Genomic DNA, 21,678 nt, shown 5'->3' with positions numbered 1-21,678 from the left:
AAGTGAGCATTGGTGATGGAGGTCTGGGAGTTACACGGGTGGAGAACCCCCCCTTCCCCCATTGCTTTTGGTGCCAGTTTCAAGTAATCTCTTTTGAAATTGCCCACTTGGTACCAGAGAGCAAAATGGATTATAAAAGAGATTTTGCAACAAGAAGGATGTGCTGATAAATGCAAAACCATATCAAGCTTGTATTCCCTCACTATAACCACCTGCAAGGCCTTAACCCCCCAGAGTCAGTTTCTTGAGGTTGCTTCTGGAATGGAAGGTAGAATCTTAGAGATCAAGTCATTAGTGTCCACAACACAGGAGACGCTACGGGACAACAGGTGATGTTCCTTGCCACCCCCAAGCAGTTACCTGTGCTAGACCTTGCTTATCCAGTGTTTCCCACCATTCTTCAGTAGGGACGATTAGCATCCTTTGGCCTTTTCAGCTGTACCTTCAGCCTCTTCATCCCAATCTGGAAGCCATTCATGGCCTGGATGGCCGCTTGGGCACTAGCAGGATTGTCAAAACTCACAAAGCCTGTCAAAACACAAGGAAGGTGCAGGATTTAACCAGCTGAAGGGGGCTACGGGGCCATCCCATGCTAGATCACTTCAAGGATGAACATGGAGCGGGGGCCAAGGAACTGCCCCCTAGCGCTTGATGCAGGAAACTTCCAGCTTCACAATGTCATGGTGGGTTCAGGTGAGCAGCGTTGTGAATGGAATGGATCAAGCGTTAACCTCTACTGAGGGTTGGCTGAGAGGGAAGATGGGAAGCAAGCCATGAAAAAGTTAGATTTGGGCAAAGAAATGGAGAGACACCAGATGGATGCTAGATTTCAAGATTTGAGGGAAACGGAGGGTCAGATCCTGAGCTGAAGTTATTCTTGCAGGGGAGAGAAGGGGAGAGTGTTGCTGGGAGGGACTTTTAATGGATCACAGTGAGGTATCCACCTCAAAGCTAGAAAACTGAAGTTCTGGTTCACCAAAAGAGCTGGTGGTTCTATTACAGGACTGAGAATCTGCTGGTCACCAAGGATGTGCTGAACCTTTGTGTGTGTGAGTGTGTGTGTGAGTGTGTGTGTGTGTGGGGGAAGTTAAAGGCTGTGGTGGGTGGGGTGGGGATGAAAAGTACAGGAACCATTTTATATCTATCACTGAAGTGTTGGATAGTATCATGCATATGGAGACCAGATTAGGGATTCTGCTTCACTAAAAGAAAAAAAAACAACAACCTTATATTAAACCTATTTTAAGACTTAACACTAATATTTTTGTGTATTTCTCATCTCAAAATGGCAGGAATCCACACCAGTTTGGGGCAGCTGTCGGTGGTGTTTGGAAACTGGTGGTGCAAAAGTCAAGATGGTGCTACAATCATGAAACACGGCATGTTAAAAAAAAGGGGCAGAGCTTTGATTGGATGGTTGCAGCTGCCATCTTGACTTTTTTGACCTCCCTGTGGAGATCCTGGCAGCTGTGTTCAGAAAAGGCTCCAGAAGTTGCCTGCTGCTGTGAAAGCATCTGGTTGCTCATCTTTGTTCTGTGAATCCTCAGGATTTATACCTGGTTATGGAGTTGTACAAAGAGGCACGTGGCTCAAAACCTGCCATAAGAGGACTCTGCCTCTGAGTTCTTGAATCTTCATCTGCACCATTCCAGAAATCATGAAGTGCAACCACTGTGTTCTGACCCATTTAGGGGCATCCATGGGGGGGGATGTCAAAAACCCCCAAATGGTGGCCGTGACCACATGATAGAAGGCCCCTCCCTTTTTACAGATGACTGTGCCTAAAAAGGGGCAGGGCTTCAAATATTTGGTCATGGCAGCCATTTTTAATTTGTTCACACCCCACCCCCCCGCAACCCACCCCATAGACGTCCCTGGACCCATTGGCTCATTTTGAGCAAGTGCAGATGACTTCTTCATCCAAGACAATCTTCCTACATGCCGACCTGTTCAGCCCAGGGAAAATACATATTTTTGTCTATTAATTTGTCAGATTTTTCACTGGAATCTCATGCTCTCAGCAGTCATGTGGGAAGCAACCGGTGTTCTGATTCTGTTTTTGTTCCTTGGCAAAAACACACGTTTCTTACCAGAAAGGAATTTGAACGGATGCACTAAAGAGTCCTATGTTGATCAGAACGTAACATTATTCTAAGTTGTCTTCTACTAAAAAGACCTCTCTGCTGGCAGAAAACTGTCCCACCCACACTTTCAGACAGACACCCACATTTTCACACATAGGCTTCCCTACCGTAATAGGGAAGAAGCTAAGGGAAACCATAAACTACACAACTAGCAATTTCCCAAGAGTGTCTCCAGATATGAAGGCCACCAGGCAAGATGGCGACTGGCTGATTGCCCCCAATGGGAGAAACTCCCTCCAAGTTGTCACACCCCTTTATGTATCTGTGGACCATTCTTGTAGCAAGCTTCCTCAACTAGTTGGTGGGAAGCCATGCACCATTTTTATAACCCTCTTGTCCTCCAGAGCAGTTCTTGGCTTGGATGTTCCCGGGCTCTGGGGCAAATTCAAAGTGATTGACAACTTCTCAAATCCAGGCATTGCTTTCAGATAAGCTCCCAAGAAAATAAGTGGGCCAGGTGGGCCAAAGGAGACACTGCTGTAGGAGTTCTGGGCCCTGACAGCTGTCAAGGTGCTGAGTGTGTTAGAAAGGATACGTGAATTTGCAGATCTGGTCCTTTCTTTTAGGGTTCCTTTTCCTTTCCATCTCTCCCTTATTTATGCTAGCCTGGCCAATGAGGTGGCAGGATTCTTGGCTGAGTCAGAGGATGCCCCTGCTTTAGAATCTAGAGCAGTGTTGTCCAAACCTGGCCACTTTAAGATGAGTGGACTTCAACTCCCAGAATTCCCCAGCCAGCCATGCTGGCTGGGGAATTCTGGGAGTTGAAGTCCACTCATCTTAAAGTGGCCAAGTTTGGACAACACTGCTCTAGAGGAAGGTGGGTACCACTTTTGCATTCTGACCCCTTGAAAAACTCCTTGCAAATTAGGAAGTCAAGCACATGTTATCAAGAAAACAGTCAGTTTTCTCCTGTTTCATTAAGTTTCTTTCCCCCTTGTATGCAAAGAGAAGCTTTGATGAAGGTCAGACCAACAGCCCTGGTGGAAGTGGTGCCATCTCATCTGTGACTTCATTCCCATGTCCTTATTAGAGCAATCCTAAATTTATTCAGCCCCCGGCAAGGATGCCTTTTTAAATTCTCAGCAGAGCCCTTAGAAATAGCAGCAGGACCATTCTCAGGGCTTCTCCAGAAGGCATGCTATCACACAGCATATACTTAGGGTTTCCAATACAGGCATGCAAAAAATGATTCGGGAACCTTTTGAGCTTGAAATGTTGCACGCCCAGTTCAAGATGGGCTGCTCCCACCATTCAGGAAGTGTTTCGAACTCACAAGAGCCCCATGAAATCCTTCAGGAATGGTCAGAACAAACAGTTTCCCACTGCGGCCAACTCTTTTCCACTGGACGCGCAGTGCTTTGCTCCTGAAATCTTTCATAGGCAGAAAGTTTTGAACCACCACAGTCAATTATCTCTCGCCTCTGGATCTTTTTGTCTTTAATCACTGTGTTCCCTGCAGGAACCCGGAACAAAAGCACAGGCTGATGAAAAAGAAAAGAAGTTGTTGATGAAACTAGATATCAGTTGAATGACTCAATTAAAAATAATAACGATATTATTCAGGAAACCACACAGCTACTTGGAGAGAAACCAACTCAGTTCATTTAGCTGGTTTGGGGTTTTTTTTTGGCTTTTTCATTATTGGCCTCAGCGGAGTTAAAGCTCAACAGGAATATTCCATTCATGGCATCGAATCTTGTCATGCTGATTATGGCATTTGCTCCCCACAGGGATGCCTTGTTAAAATTGGTTAATATGAGCGCTCTTATTCTTCAAGGATCTGCTTTCTTCCCAGAATTTCTAAAAGTTACGTTCCTGCCTTTGTAATCCTGGGTGTGCCAATTTAGTCATCCCACTCAGTGGTTAAATTTATGGAAGTTTCACCCAGGTCAGTTTGCAGGGAAGGGAAGCGAAGTGTGTGTTGCTAAGTACATAGATCTGGGGAGTAAATGATGTGCTAAAATTGACCCGGACAGGAAATCGGTAGGAACAACATTTTGGATGGTGCACTGTCTGAAAGGGAAGTCCCACCAATGCTCCAATGGGTCCAGCACTTACTGGTCCTTTCCTCCTCCATGTACAATTAAAAGCAAAAACACTATTTCTTATTCTCCTCTTGGTCCACAATGAGATCCTTGTTTATCATTCATGATATTAATGAGCTCAAGATGTGATTGTGAAATTCAGATCTCCCACTTCTATTTCTGAACAAGGTTATGGATTTAGCAGGGAGTGTGTGCTGGAGGAGGCAATGATCAACACCTACCAGCCATGGATTGAGTTCACCATGTGGGGTGAACCATGGACATTCGGTACACCTGCAATGAAGACATGCATGTCATGATGTCATCATGAAAATAAAGGGATGACCCTCCCATGCAAGCCCAGCCAATTATGGCTTGTTCATATCATGGGTTAGAGCAATATGTGGCTCCGATCATTCACTGAGGTTCAGGCTCTGCTGGAAGTTATAAAAAGCTTCAGTTGGGAGGATGGAAAGGGCAATTTCTTCTCTCACTATGTAATACCCCTGATGCTCCTTTTGACCCCTCCTTCAATTCCTTTGAATTCTTCAGATCCCCTTTGCCACTCCAGGAGTGAAGTTTCTTCCTTTAAACCAGATTTAACCAAAGAGTGGGAATGATGCTTGTACCCAGTGTAGTTAATACTTAAACCACGTTCAGTGAGGAAGCAAACCCTGGATCAGAACTAGCATGCATGCACTCCCACTGCTCATGAAGCAGAGTGACATGTGGAAGGCCTTATTTCGGAAGAGCAAGGAAGGAAAAAAGAGAAGGAGAGGTTAAAAAGTACGAAGCTTCTTCTCTGCCTATGTTAATTAATAATCAGAGAAATATATGTACTGGTCTGAAGAAGGTTGGTGGGAGGACAGGGTTCTGTGATAAATCTATTTTATGTTTTTTTTCCCAGGGATTATATAAAAAGGCTGCGCAAAATAAATGATTTAGCAAGGCAGTAAAGGATCAAGAAATTTGCAAGCTTTGCAGCTCAGGGCATCCGATGTTCCTTGTTCGGCAAAGTTGCTGGCTTTAAAGCAAGGGAGTTCTTATCTGAAGGGAGTGCCCGGTTTAGAAGTTGCCACAAAGGCATCCGAGAGAGGAATGTGCAAGGAGAAATACTTTGGCTGGAAGAAGAGATGGGTGGAGATTTACAGCGATGCTTTTGTGCCTGGATTCTGTGTTCAAATGCAGGAGGGAGTCTCTGTGAAAGGTGCTTTAAAGGAGGACTAACCAGTCATTGAAGGAAGGTTAAGGCTGCCTAATCCAGTCTAGCCAGACCCAGATGACAAGATTGCTGATCCCACAGATTATAAACTTACCCCATCAGTCAGAAGGCTCTTAGAAGAGACCATCCTATGCCAGCTTTGGCTTATTGGAATGGCATGTGGTAACACTAAATCCCAAATGGCCCTCTACCATTTCAGTCTGAGCTAGCAAACCTACCAGGGTGTTGTGAAACACAGACATTGTGGCTTGTAGCTCTAACATATTCCTTCAATGTCAGTTAAAGCAAACTAAACTTGTCGTGTGCTCCCAGTCTAAATTGTCTTCTATCTTGGCATGGTGGCAATTTTGTATGAAAGACCCCTGGCAACTGGCATGGGGCAAGGAGTGGTTTTAATTCACAAGGACTTAAACCAACTCACTGGGCAGGTCAGTTGAACTGGCCACTCTCCCTGAACTGCCTTCATACCAAGAGGGGGAAAGAAATCTTCCATTGTTTGACTTCTATGTGTAAACTCAAAGGAATGTGTTCTCCATCAGCTTAGGGGTCACATCAGATTTCTGTGGCATATTGAGGGACTTATTCATAAAGTTTCAGAAGGAGGAGGAGGAGGAGGCGGAGGAGGAGGAGGAGGAGGAGGAGAAGAAGAAGAAGAAGAAGAAGAAGAAGAAGAAGAAGAAGAAGAAGAAGAAGAAGAAGAAGAAGAAGAAGAAGAAGAAGAAGAAGAAGAAGAAGAAGAGGAGCAGCTTGTTCAGTTTGCTTCCAATCACCTGGAGGTATTCTGGGTACTGCAAGAGTGTTTCTGAGGCCTATGATCTCCAGATCATGTGTTTTGCATTCTTGGTCTAAATGCATGGCGGGACGCTATCAGCAGAACAAATAATTTCAGGTAACTCAAACAAGAAAGTCAACCCACATGCTAAAGGAAAAACAAAGTATGCCAATAAAAAAACAAAAACAAAAACAGATGGTGTCCAGTGGTCAGAAGAAAGGAGTTGGGCCATTACTCTTTCCCTCCATCCTTCATAATAGATCATAGAATCATTGAGTTGAGGGAACTTGAAGGTCTTCTAGTCTGACACCCTGCCCAGGGCAGGAATCTTCAGACCAGTGCAGACAAATGGCTATCTGACCTTTGCTTGAAAACATCCAGTGATGGGACACCCACAACTCCCGGAGGCAGGCTGTTCCACTGCTTCTTAGTTCTCATGGTCAAGAAATTCCTTCTTATTTTGAGTTTGGATGTCCCTGCATAAAGCCTCCACCCACTGGCTCTTGTCCTACCTTCAGGAACTATGGAGAATAAATCCAGACTTTCTTTCCTTTGACATCTCTTCAAGGATTGGAAGACTACTCTCAGGTCTCCCCTCAGCTTTCTCTTCTATAGGCGAAACATACCAAGTTCCTTCAACTGTCCTTTGTAGGATTTAGCCTCCAAGACCACCCCCACCCCCATCTTCGTCGCTCTTCTCTGCACTCTTTCCAGTTCCTCAGCATCTCTTTCTGTTGTGGTGACCAGAAGTGGATGCAGGGTTCCAAATCTGACCAGTGCCGAGGAGAGTGGAACGATCGCTTCCTGGGATCTTGATATTATCCCTCTCTTGATGCAACCCAAGACTGCATTGGCTCTTTTGGCAGCTGCCACACACTGCTGGCTCAAGTCCTTCTCCCAAGTACTATGGATAAGCCAGGTACCACCTACCTTGTATTCCCGTGTCTGCTTTTCCCTCTCTAAGCACAGAACCTTACATTTCTCACCACTGAATAGCATCTCATCCTTATTAACTTTTATAATCCAAATTATTTTGAAAGCTGCCTCTTGGAAGTAGTATAGATAACTAAGAAAAACCTTGCAAATGTATGTTAATATATAATCTGCTTTGGCCATGAATCTGACTGATTTTTTTTTTTTTAATGTTATTATTGAGACAAAGGACAGCTCAGCAGAACTTCTGATGTCGATTCCACAATATCCTCATACGTCCCTTCCACAATCCTTGATGGCAAGACATCAAGACTAAAAGCTGTAAAAAGTTGCATGAAAACTCAGGAGCAGATAAAAGCCTGTTCCAAAGGCTAATGTTATAGGAGCAAGAAATTTTGTTCCTGTCCTTCTGTAAGTCTAGACCTAGGATATATAGTTGATCTCTTGTAAGGCTCTCTTAGACCCTGGGGTTACCGATTATTGAACTGAGAATCCACAATAAGTCAATTTTTTTATCCCACCAGGAGTCAAACTTGTTGACAAGGATGAACTAAAGATAGGAATTCATATCAACCCTCCTTGTAAATTGCTCCACCTGTCCCATAGAAGAGAATACATTTCTCCCATAAGCTGATAAATCCTTAGAAATCTCAAAAAAGTTTGCCTAATCCTGGTCAATCACAATTACTGTAGGGAAACTCTGAGCATAATTAAGTTCTGATAGATTGTTCCACGTCAGAAGACAATTAGCTATGTTTTTCTCATTTAATATTTTAGCTCATTGTATGTTCGTTGTTGATGTTTTACACCGAATTTTGGTCTATGGCTGTAAATAACATTTGATTGATTGACCATTTCTGAAACAGGGAGCTCAGAATTTAACCCTAAACATGGCTGCATGATTGTGAACATGGCCATCCGTTCTCATAATTCCATTACAGTTTTTCTTACTAATAAATGAGGTTCTGCATGGCAAAACTGTGATACAAGCAGAAAAAATGCAACGTTAGTTTTCATTGATTTGTCACATAATTTCTCTGTGTTGGAGTTCATTTATAAGAAAGAGTAAGTACAGAATAATTGCTGAGAAAAATCACCTCGTGGCACGGTGGATAAAAATAGATGACTTAAAAAAATGAAGTTTTTAAATGTAAATTGGCTATTTTATTTTTTAGAAAGAAATCCAATTATAGTAAGAGGCTCGCTCTCTCTGTCTCTCAGTGTATGGACTTAAAATGACATCTAAATTGAATAGAAAGAAGCAAGTTAAAGCCTGTGCTTAAAATGGCTCAAATAGGAACCATGATTGTGTCTCAGGCTTACCAAATTCAGTCTGTTCTGTTGGGATAAAACATCTGAGGTTAAGGAGAAGGAGGACAGAATAAATTAGGTGTTACACCTATTACGGTGCACTTCCTGCTAATTAACCTGGAGGCTAACAAGCCATGACAAGCAGGAGGATTCAGAAGACGTTACTTCTTTTATTCTCCCAGGAACATTCTTGTTGACGATATGGAAGATTTTGTATCCCCATTTTATATCTCACCTGCAACGTTCACTTTTCACATTTTGAATATTTATAAATCTACCAACAAGATTGTACAGACCAGTGTTTCTCCACCTCACCCACTTTAAGGTCTGTGGACTTCAACTTCCCAGCATGCTGGCTGGGGAATTCTGGGAGTTGAAATCTACACACCTTAAAGTGAATGAGGTGGAGAAACACTGGTATAGACTTTTCCTTTCCTGGAAAGTCAACGAGAGCCGATCATTTTCTACTCCATTGCTAATCACTGGTTCTTGCATCTGAAAAGTTGGGGGAATTCACAGCCTCCTCCCAAGCATGGTTGCTCCAAAATAAAGTTGCTCCTTTAGCTGAAGTAGTCTTACTATGTAGAATTATACTATATTGGATAAAGAAATGTCCTTGGAAATCATTATCTAATTCATATAAGAGTTCTTGCCTATAACATTAACGCTGAGATGCGTAAGAGTTCCTGCCTATCTTTGTTACTGTTCACCACCCAGCATCACTGTGGAGGTGGGTGGCTATATAAATTGATTAAATAAATAAATAAATAATATAACATGAACAGGGTAGAAATTAGGTACCAATTGGCTTGGTTCTGATAAACTAGGTTGTTGCCACCCCCACAGAGTTAGCTGGAACCAGTATCAGATTTTAAAGGGCAGGCCCATCTCTAGGGCCTACCAGAGAAGATCCAACAAGGCCACCCTGAGCAGGTGCAGTACACTGCAGAGCAGGGGCAAAACCACAGATCTGGGATGAGGAGAAAAGAGTTGGACCACAAATCCATGCAGGTCATTTTCTGCTAAAATAAACTGGGTAAGTACAACTTACCAGGGGTATCTGGAGGTGGGGTGGGGACAAAAAAGTCAAGATGGTGTCCATAACCAGATGATTGAAGCCCTGCCCTTTAATAAGTGTGTCTCATGCATGACATGTGTAAAAAAGGGGGCAGGGCACCCTGACCAGAGACAACAAACAGCTGGAATTTCATATTGGAGCAGATGTGGAGTCTCTAAGGCACATAGACTGCAACTTCCAAAGCCTTGAGAATTGGCTTTTGGTTGGTTGATTGCTTATACACCTTGCTGCTGGTCATCCTCTTCCTCTCTTTCCTTCTACCTTTCCCAGCTTCGTTGCTACGTTTTCACACAATTTGAGCGTGGTCATTTGTGCCTTGCATGACAACTTCAGGTTGATGTGTTCAATGATCCATTTGTTTGTTGTCTCGGCTGTCCATGGATTCTCAGAAGTCTTCTCCAACACCAAATTTCAAAGACATCCATTCTTTTCCTATCCTGCTTCATCAAAATCTGATTTGGTTCTTAGGATACATTAAAACATCTCGTTTTCTTTGTTCTAAAGACTAAGCCAGTTATATCACACATACACACACACACACATACACATTCCCGATACAAACAAATTCATATTCTACGACTCTAGTTGTGAACGCAAGGTCTGTGCAAATCAGACAAAATCCAATCTGAATTATCAGTTTGGTTCCGAAAATCAGTTTGACTGGCTTCGGCCATTCAAACTGAATCATCTTGTTGGGTTTATTCAATTCGGATTCCTGAATCAGTTTGGGGGGAAAAAAAACACCTCTGCACACATACTGATTTGGAGGGATCTAACTAGACAATTCAACCTGATTTGGAATGTTGGTTTGACACAGACAGTCAACCAAATCACATTCTTCTGCTTTTAATCAACCTCCCAAAGAATATTTGCACTCTTCAGGGAGACATCGGTAATTATGCCTAATACAATGCAAAGATAAATAATTTACAAAAAATACTAGATTTTGCTCAGGGATTTAAAAAGGTCAGAGTTGACTGCTATTTCTAATGGATGTCTATGCATCAGCTTTCCCTCCCAGGGGTATCTGTGGGGTGTGTGCATCGAAAAAGTCAAGATGGCAGCAAAGCACATAAAACATGAGCAGGGTTTGGGATGGCTGGTGATGGCTGCCATTTTGACTTTTTGGATCCCACTGCAGGTGACCCTGTTGCCCATGTCCTCTGCTTTCTGATTTTGCTCTCTCACATTCGCTTCTCTTTCCCAATCCCTCTCTTATTTCCATCTTCGTTCTCCAACGCTTTTCCTTCCAAGGTCTGTTCCTAGCCACCGTGTTCCTCAGGTGTGTCCATCAGGTATGGTGACAAATGCCAAGATGGCAGCTACAAGGGGTGCCACTGAAGCTCCACCTGCTTTTGCAGGGCAGCGTAACCCAGGCAGGGCTTCGATCGCAACATCATGGCTGCCATCTTAACATTTTGGCCAGATCCTTGGAGTCCCCTGCATGTTTCTCCTGGCCTTCTGTGATTTGATTGCTCTTTTTGGCCTTTTGACTTCCAACTTGATTCCTGCATGCACTATTGTGTAGAGCCCGAAAATGGGATCCGACTGTTTTCCCTAAAGCTTGCATTGCATGCTTGGGAATCTTTTTACATATCGGTCCTGGTCTCTTTTGAATTCTCTGCTTTTGTACTGTTTTGAAACGGTAAGGGGCTCCTACTAGATCAGTGTTTCTCAACGTTGGCGACATTAAGTTGTGTGGACTTCAACTCCCAGAATTCCCCAGCCAGCATTCTGGCTGGGGAATTCTGGGAGTTGAAGTCCACACATCTTAACGTTGCCAAGGTTGAGAAACACTGATCTAGATGATGAAGCTCATGGGGAGATTTTGGCCCCCTTTCTCTTTCCTTACCTCTCAGCTCACAGGGAGCCCTCTTCCCAGTTAATGCTATCCTGCGCTTTCACAGAAAAGGGAAAATATAAATACAATAATAGTAGGAACAACAGGAATTACTATTACTCAACACTTATCCACTTAGAACATGAAATCCAGCTGTGCATCATGTTTCCCATGAAAAAACAGTTCTGTCCAAGGGGCGCCTCAGAACAGTCCTCTGTGCATCAACAGCAGTGGGTGGATTTCATGGACTATCTCAAAATAGATGCCATCAAGGTTTTTTTTTTAATTTTTTGTTTCATTTTTAGCAGAAAGCACCCAGGTATAATTAGTATTTTCCTGCATGAAACCATATGAAAAGAAAAACGTATAGAAGGAATGAGGGGGAGACATTGATCTGGATTTGGACCCTGATTTTAGCCTTATAGGTATTTTTATTCCATTTATGCCCCAGATCTTATCCTGGTTTTCAAGGCAGGGGCATCTGGGGAGGGTAAGGGGTCAAAAAAGTCAAGATGGTGGCTGCACTGGAGCAGTTGGATTCACAATATCCCTTGTATGTCTGCAACATAAAATAGAAGTGAGGCTTCAATCAAGCATCAAGGCTGCCATCTTGACTTTTTTGAATGCCCCTGTCCTGAAAAAAGTCTTGGAACAACTTAAGATCTGGAGATCTTCCAGCATTGCCTCTTCAATACTCAAGAATAAAAAAATAAACCGTGTCTCGTGCACAAGCTGAGAGGCTTAACTGAATGTATCATGTGCAAAGTCAAATGGGCGACGCGAGAAAGGGAGCAGGCGAGACCCCTGCCCCTCGTCAGCACCATTTCCTGGCTGAGATTACCAGGCAAAAGGCCAGGCCGGCCAGTGCGTTGAGTGGTGAAATGACCAACAGCTGCTCTTTTTGCAGACATGCTTGCTAGGCCTAAAAGTTTTGTTAAGTCGGTGCATCACTGACAATGAAATTTATCTCCCCAATAAGCAATCAACATTATAATAAAGGAAAAATGCTTTGTGTGCACCTTTGAGAGTGCATCAGATATTAATCTAAACATCAAATTAATTATAGTTTGTAAAATGAATAGTGGTGCGTGAGGCCCTAATACTTCTCTGGATCTCTCTCTCCCCCCCTCCCCACTGCCCAGGCTGCCTCTCCCTCCCCTGATTGTGGACTGTGGGTGGAGAAAGGAAGTTTGATGGGTCCCGTTTTTTCATTCATCCCCCTTCCGTGGGAACCTCCCCCCTCCCGCTAGTAAGAGCAGAAGATCTGCCATGGCTAGTGAGGTGCCAAACGTGAAAAACCTGGTCAGCAGATCAAGAAAGGCCAGATGCGGAGCTGAGAGTCAGAGGCTTCCTAAAACGGAAAGGATGGAGGGACACCAGCAGCTCCAGATTGCTGGATCCACCAGCTTGAAGGGCCAGTGATGATCACCCCCATTCCTCCTTCACCCAGTCACTTCAAACCATCATGCAAAATTCCTGCCTTTTGAGAACAGCTCCTCCGTTATCTTCCCACTTTTGCACAGAGGTCCACAGGGCGTGGTCAAAAAGTCAAGATAATGGCCAGTCAAAGCATGTAAAAACCAGTCGGCACGTTGATCACACCGTTGTGACTGCCATCTTGACTTTTTGACCGTACCTTGCAGACACCCCTGTGTCTTTGCCTGCTGACAAGGTAGAATCTGCTTTCCAAAATGCTTTCAGAAGAAGAAAAGAATCTGGATCAATTTCCACAAGTGAAGTGTGGGTTCTCGCACTTAATTTGGGATAAGGGGGCCGGGATGCACATGGGAGCAGCTCTCCGGATTTTTCACACAGGAAAGATTAAGTAGCCAGGGAGGGTTTTGGAGAACGAAATGCTCTGCTGGACGCGGCCAACAGGAACACCCTTTGCCATTCCCAGTGGCGTAATCGGTTCAACAACTCCACCAACGGAAACAACAACATAAGCCACAACAGCTTATCACTCTGAATATCAGAGAGAAAAGCAGAAGCTCTTTTGGAATGAAAGAAAATATTCAGAAAAACTACAAGGCACATTCTCAACTGGACTAGTTGAGATTATCATAGAATCGTCAAGTTGGAAGAGACTTTAGAGGTCACGTAGTCCAAACCCTTGCTTGGCACACGGTCTGCTAAAGCATTTTGGAGAGATGCCTATCCAGTGAAGAGGATCAGGCCCCCTCATAAGGCAGCCGACTCCACTAATCAACAGCTCTTACGGCTGGGAAATTTCTCCTGACATCTGACCTGAACCTACTTCTTTGGCATGATGGGACATGGTTAAAGATATGCAATTTGTTTTTTTGTTTTTTTTCCTCAATGGCAAAGAAATGAAGACTTGTGGGACATGAATGCAAAAGGTAAAACCTTGTTCCTGGGAGGTAGAGGCCAAAGACAGGGGGCTATGCGCTCCAATGCATTCCTAATATGACTTTCTGATGAATTTGATGCAGGTGGAAAATAGCCCCTGTGGGGGATCTGACTTCTGCCATGACCCTGACCCACCAAGACTCTTTCCGCATGTAGTTTTCCTTAGTAACTGAATGTCCCTGATACACCCAGTTGCATCAGACCAACAGCTGAGTCCAATTGACATTCTGACAGTGATGGAATTAGATAATTTAATCCCTGCAGTGAATAGTTTTCTGGAGAATGCCTCCCTCCCTCCCTCTCTCTTCCATCTTCTTCCTTCCTTCCTTCCTTCCTTCCTTCCTTCCTTCCTTCCTTCCTTCCTTCCTTCCTTCCTTGTAATATTTTAAGGTCATGTTACTTGAATTAACAAATAATGGTTTCTGCCATTGGATTCAGCTGTTGGTCTGATGCAACTGGGTGTATCAGGGACATTTCAGTTACTAAGGAAAACTATACGCGGAAAGAGTCTTGATGGGTCAGGGTCATGGCAGAAGTCAGATCCCCCACAGGTGCTATTTTCCACCTGCATCAGCTTCATCAGAAAGTCATATGAGGAATGCACTGGAGCGCATAGCCCCCTCCATACTGTTCTGCAGCTAAAGTTGGATGTTCAGTTTTTTGAAAGAAAGGCGATATGCCTACTTATGTTATCCAAAACAACATGCTTTTCTATTCACATAGGTGTTCTTCTCTATGGCTGTTGCCGGTTGTGATATCATGTTATTTACATAGTCTCCTGGTGATGAAGAAACTATCTTGGTCAGAAAGTTCAAATGGGGAAGTGGTGGAGTGTCATTGAGTTCTGGGATTTCCTCCAGCCCCAAATCCTACTTTGCTGACCCCCCACTCCCCTCCCCCAAGTCCTCACATCACCATTATTCCTTATGCCTTGTCAGGCCAGTTAGAAATCTATCCAAGAACCCAGTTATGACACGTGTAAGCACCAACGTTTTCTGCTGCTATCATGCCAGTATAAAGTATTCTTTTAGATACTGTTCGTAATCAAATGATGCAATAGTCTATATTTCCATATTGACATTAAATGCTTGTTCCTATAGGCCTCCTTGAACCTGGCTGAAGTCTCCATTTTTCATGTGGTCTGGACACTTGTGTTGGTGCAACTCTGCAGGCACTCCTGGGTGGGGTCCACCCAAATGGCTAAATCAGGACTCCTGGCACATGTTGAAGAATGTTTACTTCTGCCTCTGTACCCAAATTCAGCCTCTGTACCCCCCACTTCAGCTCATGCAATTTGCTACTTCTTCTTACCCTAAACCACAGTGGGGGTTCAACCCATTTTTCAAAGATATTTCAGGGTGCAACCAATCAGGATTTGGGCATGAATTGGAGAAATGCCCCAAACTGGCCTTGAACTGGATCTGGAGAAGACCGAGAGAGCAGAAGATCCTCTTAAACCCCAATATTTGAGGACCCACCTGGCTGTTCCAGGAAGACCAGGGTTGGGCAGATGACAGAAGCTTTGGAGCCGATGCAGGTGATCTGATAGTGGGAAGTCGATGAGGGGAGTGAAGTGATGACAGCAGATGAATGCAGGGTGTTAAAAGTGGCACCCCCCACCCCATCGAATAACACGGCATCCAAAACAATTAGCAGCAGCACAAGAGGGAAGAGGAGTGAGGATGGGGACCACCTACCAAGAATTCAAAGACTGGGAACCCGATGTTCCGACATGCACTTTTAAATCCTGAAACCCAACCTTTCTATCTTTGGCAAAAGGATATCGAAGCCTGCTCCCGACCAACCTCACCTGTCAGCCCTGGGTTGCTTTCATCCTTCATCCCTTCCTCCTTTCCTTCCCTTCTTCCCCCCCTCCATCTCTGCTTAGGCATTCCGCATTTCCCTCTCCATCCGCTGCCGTGACCCACTTCTGTTCTCCGTGGCTCCTCCCCCTGTCCCCTCCCCCACTGCAGGGGGCTTTCCCATTCTCTCCAGCCAGGATTTGGGGTGTGCAGTCCCCCACATTCCCTAGAACCCTTGTGTGGCGGGAGACACAGGACTGAGTTGGAGACAGTAAGAAGGAAGCAGGTGGAGAGGGTGTGGGAAAGGCAGAGGTGGGAGGAGGAACAGAGTTTATCAACAAAGGTAAATTGAGAGGAAAAAAAATCAGCTGAATATAAATTTGCAAAAAACAAAAATAAAAATAGCAGTCTGAAGAAAAAAAAAATGGTCAAAGTAGTTCAGAGAAAGTTCCTTTCCTGGATGAATCTAATTGTTTTGTTATCTTTACCCACCAAAGCATTTACTTTGGTTTGTCGCCCGATCCACAAACACTTTCGAGGAGATGACATTACCGAATGGCAGGAACATCTGCATCAGCTCTGCGTCCCCAAACTCCTGGGGCAGATGGTAGATAAACAGGTTGCAGCCCTCTGGTCCTATGGGGAGGTGGAGGACAGAGAGAGAGAGAGAGAGAGGGAGAGAGAGAGAGGGAGGAAGGTAAGGTGCCAGCAAATGGGGTGTCCCAGCTGGGACAAAATGCAGGCTCTACCACAGCTCACTCATTCAAGGTTTCTGCAAGATAGATAGATGGATGGATGGATAGATAGTTGGATAGATAGATATACATAGGTAGATAGATAGGTAGATGGTTAGATAGATATAGATGTACAAATAAATAAATGGATGGATGGATGGATGAATAGATGATAGATAGATAGATATAGATAAATGGATGGATAGATAGACGGATAGAGTTGGATAGATAGATATTAGATAGATATAGATGTACAAATAAATGGATGGATGGATGGATGAATGGATGAATAGATGATAGATAGATAGACGGATAGAGTTGGATAGATAGATATACATAGAGAGATAGGTAGATGGTTAGATAGATATAGATGTACAAATAAATGGATGGATGGATGGATGGATGGATGGATGGATAGATGATAGATAGAGAGATAGATAGATAGATAGATAGATAGATAGATAGATAGATAGATAGATAGATTCTTCTGTACCCAGAAAAGTAGCATCTAATGGTTCCAACACAGCTTTCTCCCTGACAGATTAGTTCTCTAGATGCATGTTTCTATCTCTGGAGTCCTGGAGATAACAGTGTCAAGGGATTAGCAGCTGAAGCCATTCCTGAGCTGGGTAAACCTACAATAGTTATTTCTGCCTTCCTTACAAGCTGGCTTAACTACTGTCATGAACTGTATGTAGCAGCGCCCTTGAGGTGTGCCCTTGCACCAAATGCACAAGCCATCTTGCTATCAGAGGAACACTTCTAGGAGCAGGGTTATGCCCGTATCGACAAAGACAAACAAGCAAAACCTGGTGTTTGTGGGCAGGTGGTCAAAGTGAACATTCTGATTGTCATCCTCAAAGTCCTACACCACTCAAGCCCTGCCTGTTCCAGGGATGTTCTATCACTGGGCCCCGTCGTTAATATCAGCAGGAAGCACCGTTTTCAAGATATTGTCCCACTCTGAGGTTGATTTGTCAGGAACGGGGGAGCAGACCCTTCCACTGTCATGTTCCCAAGCAGCATCTATGTGCTCTCTCGGGTCTGGCACTGAACATTTTGTCTCTCTGCCTCCAAGAAAGGAGTGGCAACTTTCCTCTTCAGCCAGGCTTTTTCAGTCTAAATTAGTTAATTGTGATCCCAGTGGCTTTTTTTTAGCAGATAGTAGATTGTGTTTTGTTAGCCCCATTGCCTTCTGTAACCCGAACTGTCTGGGAAAAAAATGTGGATATAAAATAATCTGGATGCCTAAAATAAATAAAGGAGTAAATTCCCTTCTTTCTCATGCTGTTAGGATGGTCTGCAGGAGATCAGTCCTGGCATTTAATAGAAGCCAGTGATTTCAGCCATGTCAGGGAGGCCATTCAGTATACACAGAATTACACTTCTCACTTTCTAACCCATAAGGAGGAAACTGGCTAGAAACCCCAGAATTATGTGGTTCTTCCTCTCTCTGTAGAAGAACACAAGAAGAGCTATGCTGGATCCCACTGGAGACCCAGTTACTCCAACCTCCTGTTATCCACAAGGGCTGATCAAATGCTCCCAGAAACCTTTGGGGCTGAATTTCAATGTTGTCGAACCCTCCTGTTCATGTTCCCCCATCTGCTACCACGGAGAGTTGAAGATGCGTATCTTGCCTTGAGGAAGAGCAGTCACTCCCATGTTCTTCTTTAAAAGTCCATTTTATGTATTTTCTAGCGGAGGCATTTGATTGAGAACAGAGAATACACCTCTCCCCAGTACACAGACACTTTCTCATAATCAACCAAAGAATGGGCAGTTTAGTGGAGAAATGGGATGAATCTTCTTTCTTTTTCAAGAATGCCAGAAACAAAATCCAGCTTTACTCTCCAATGCCTTATTTGGAAGATGTCATGCTGGAATAGTACAGCAAAGTTTCAGTAATTTCTACCTCCTCGTGCCTGAGATTTGGGAAGGGTGGAGAGACGGAAGAGACGGGGATATCTCCAGAGTGGAGTCAAAAATGTCAAGATGGCAATAATGCAGATCAAAAGGGGATGGGTCTTTGATCACATGGACACCACCACCATCTTTTGGCGTGAGTGCACACGCATGCACGCACACGCACATGCACACACACACACATACAGATGTCCCTGGGGAGAGAAGAAGGAACAAGAATGTCTGACTATCTAGAAGAGTATGATTTTTAATGTTCTCGCTTTTCATTGGGGCATAATTATAATGTCATAACACTGCAAATTACAACTTTGCCTTTCCTGTTAGAGAGAGGAATTCACAAAGGTGCTCCCCCATTTTTATTGGCCGTTACTCATTCCCTCGGCTGGCAAGGCAGTTCCGCCAAGTCAGGATTCTGACAGATGCCCATTTAAAGCTCATTAAAATTCCCGGGCCTCGGCGTGATTGAAAGCCCTGTTCTCCCACTGCATTTTCATTTTGGATTAATAGAAAATGAAGCCCTGATGAAGACTTGCTGAACACAATTTTTCCAGGCTGGTTGCAGATCTGAGAGTGTGGGTGGATCTTCTGAGGGATACAAGACTGGGGCAGAGTCAGTCCCAAGATGGTCAGGCACTATCAGGGCCCAGATGCTGGTCTTTCCTCCCAAATGGCCGGCTTAGCTAAGGCCAAGAATCAGGACACTGAAAGGAACAAGTAGACTACGGTTGGGTCTATTCAACATTCCAGGTCACCATAACTACATTTAGTTTTCCAACAGCCATTATGCCCTTTTCCAGGTGTTTCAAATGAGATAGCCAACACACCACAAGGAACATTGCCTCATCCTACAAAAGCAAGAATCCCCATGAGTCAGAATGGAGGAAACAGTATTCTGAGATTATAGCATCACCCCTTGCCAGTTTAAGACCTTGGAGGAGGAGGGTCGGTGAGGAATATGCAGACCCTGTGGATGGACAGTCATCCAAAAGACCAGACTTTAGCATCAAGTTGGGGGTTAGTCTTAGTTAAAAGGAAAACAAAATAAGGCATGATCAATAGTCCAGACAGTACTGAGGAAGTCTCCTGGTGCCTTCAGACACCAAGTTGTCAACTTCTGGTCTACACCTTTCCTGGGTATGACTAAACTGATGTCAGCTGGAGAAAACCTAGGCAGAATTAACAAAATATATGTGTGTCGATGGGACATAAAATATTCCAGGGCTTTACTCTGTAGCAATTTATTTATTGCACTGGGAATTTGGGTTTCATATTTCTGTATAATGCAATCTCCCTAGATTGGTCTGAGCTATCCCCTTTCTCTCTGTCTCTGTCTCCACTTATAAAGAAAGAATATCAGCATGTTGGCACAAAGGAGTAGTTGAAAATGAGTTCATTTCTCTAAAAAATGCATTCTGAGTGTAAAAGAGTCCTATAGAAGAAATGTGTTAAGAAATTATTTTATTTTATACCAGGTTTTCTCACAGAGTTCATATCCGATCATAAACATCAGAGGAATTGTGTTATAATAATTTCTTTTGGAGAATAATACCCAAAGAGACTCTTGGTGCAAGAATTCAGTGCGTTTCTGGTCCCCCCCCCCTTTTGATGAATCTAGAGTAACATCCAAAATATTGTTCAGTGCTTGAAATGTCCAGATGGATCAATACTTTTCATCCAAGGCTGTAAAGCTCATCAGCTAAACTGTTTCAGTATTTGTGGTTTTCTCCATACAGGTATTGATTACAATGGACAAAAAAAAAAAAAAAAATTGAAGAAAAAAATCCATCAACAGAAGTTCCAGTGAGAAGAAAGAAATGACCATAGATGTCGCAGTCTTAAGAAGACCACATGAACTTATTAATGAGGGACAAGCAGGGCACATCAGAAGTAATAGCACAACGTGATCCATCGAATTGCGAAGAAGATGATGGTGGAGCTACGTGGAGCCTGTTTTTGAACCATGATGGGTGTGAGCTTGGTTGCAGAACTGATTTCTTTTTGTGGAATAGCCTCTCAGTCAAAACAGGCAAGAATGGGAAAAGGACTCTAAGCAATTTGAAAACGAGAGTAACCATAAAGATTGTAGAGCCCCAAGCTACAGGAAAATAGACTGTTGCTAGAAAATAGATCTATAGGGCCCTAAAGTGATCTATTCTGGGTTTCGAAGAGGCAGAGGAACTAGAGATCAAATTGCCAACATTCGCTGGATCATGGAGAAAGCACGAGAGTTCCAGAAAAACATCTACTTCTGCTTCATTGACTATGCAAAAGCCTTTGATTGTGTGGATCACAACAAACTGGCAAATTCTTAAAGAGATGGGGGTACCAGACCATCTTACCTGTCTCCTGAGAAATCTGTATGCGGGCCAAGAAGCAACAGTTAGAACCGGTCATGGAACAACCGATTGGTTCAAAATAGGGAAAGGAGTATGACAAGACTGTATACTGTCACCCTGCTTATTTAACCTATATGCAGAGTACATCATGAGAAATGCCAGGCTGGAAGAATCACAAGCCGGAATTAAGATTGCAGGGAGAATCATCAACAACCTCAGATATGCGGACGATACCACCCTAATGGCAGAAAGTGAAGAAGAACTAAAGAGCCTCTTGATGAGGGTGAAAGAGGAGAGTGTGAAAGCTGGCTTGAAACTCAACATTAAAAAAACTAAGATCATGGCATCTGGACCCATCAATTCCTGGCAAATAGAAGGGGTAGAAATGGAAGCAGTAACAGACTTCATTTATTTGGGCTCCAAGATCACCGCAGATGGAGACTGCAGCCATGAAATTAAAAGACGCTTGCTCCTTGGGAGGAAAGCCATGGCAAGCCTAGACAGCATATTAAAAAGCAGAGACATCACCTTGCCGACAAAGATCCGCAGTGTCCAGTAGCAATGTATGGCTGTGAGAGCTGGACCATAAAAAAGGCCGAGCGCCGAAGAATTGACGCCTTTGAACTGTGGTGCTGGAGAAGACTCTTGAGAGTCCCCTGGACTGCTAGGAGGTCAAACCAGTCAATCTTAAAGGAAATCAACCCTGATTGCTCATTGGAAGGACTGATAATGAAGCTCAAGCTCAGATACTTTGGTCACCTAATGCGAAGAGAGGGCTCTTTGGAGAAGACCCTGATGCTGGGAAAGATTGAAGGCAAAAGGAGAAGAGGACGGCAGAGGATGAGATGGTTAGATAGCATCACTGAAGCAATGAGCATGAAACTGAGCAAACTCAGGGAGGCAATGAAGGACAGGAAGGCCTGGCGCAATATGGTTCATGGGGTCACGAAGAGTCGGACACGACTTAATGACTGAACCACAACAACAAAGAGATCTATAGTCTTAGATCCTGGTGGAAAAATCTCTACAAATCCATTTTTAGTTGCATCTCAAATGGTAGTTTGGGTGAGAAATTTCATGAAATCATAAAATGTAAGGATCAGAATAAACCATGATATCACCTGGTTTAATCCCCTGCAGGAATCCACTACTGCACTTACTGGCTCTCTTCACACATAATTAGGTA

At 43.8% G+C, this 21,678-nt stretch overlaps 1 protein-coding gene across 32 annotated transcripts in view; it reads right to left on the bottom strand.

The window, feature by feature from the left end:
• Positions 1-400: 400 nt before the first annotated feature.
• The window catches only part of CELF4 (CUGBP Elav-like family member 4), a 752,374-nt gene continuing 731,096 nt past the window's right edge, over positions 401-21,678 (bottom strand). For 13 of the 32 annotated variants that reach the window (XM_088153025.1, XM_088153023.1, XM_088153017.1 and 10 more), the window contains 2 exons: positions 16,049-16,132; positions 401-528 (listed from right to left, as the gene is read on the bottom strand). In XM_088153025.1, coding sequence (XP_088009151.1) covers positions 401-528; positions 16,049-16,132 — 212 coding nt within the window. Of the gene's footprint in view, positions 529-15,988; positions 16,133-17,264; positions 17,298-21,678 lie in introns of all 32 variants that reach the window. The other 19 variants (XM_088153036.1, XM_088153035.1, XM_088153030.1 and 16 more) reach the window with 3 other exon arrangements.

Source organism: Python bivittatus, unplaced genomic scaffold (assembly GCF_059951505.1).
Source record: "Python bivittatus isolate LINGU-HERP-01145 unplaced genomic scaffold, Pbiv_v1 ctg000570_np1212, whole genome shotgun sequence".
Classification (NCBI taxonomy): Eukaryota; Metazoa; Chordata; class Lepidosauria; order Squamata; family Pythonidae; genus Python; species Python bivittatus.
This window is presented reverse-complemented; position numbering and strand designations above follow the sequence as displayed.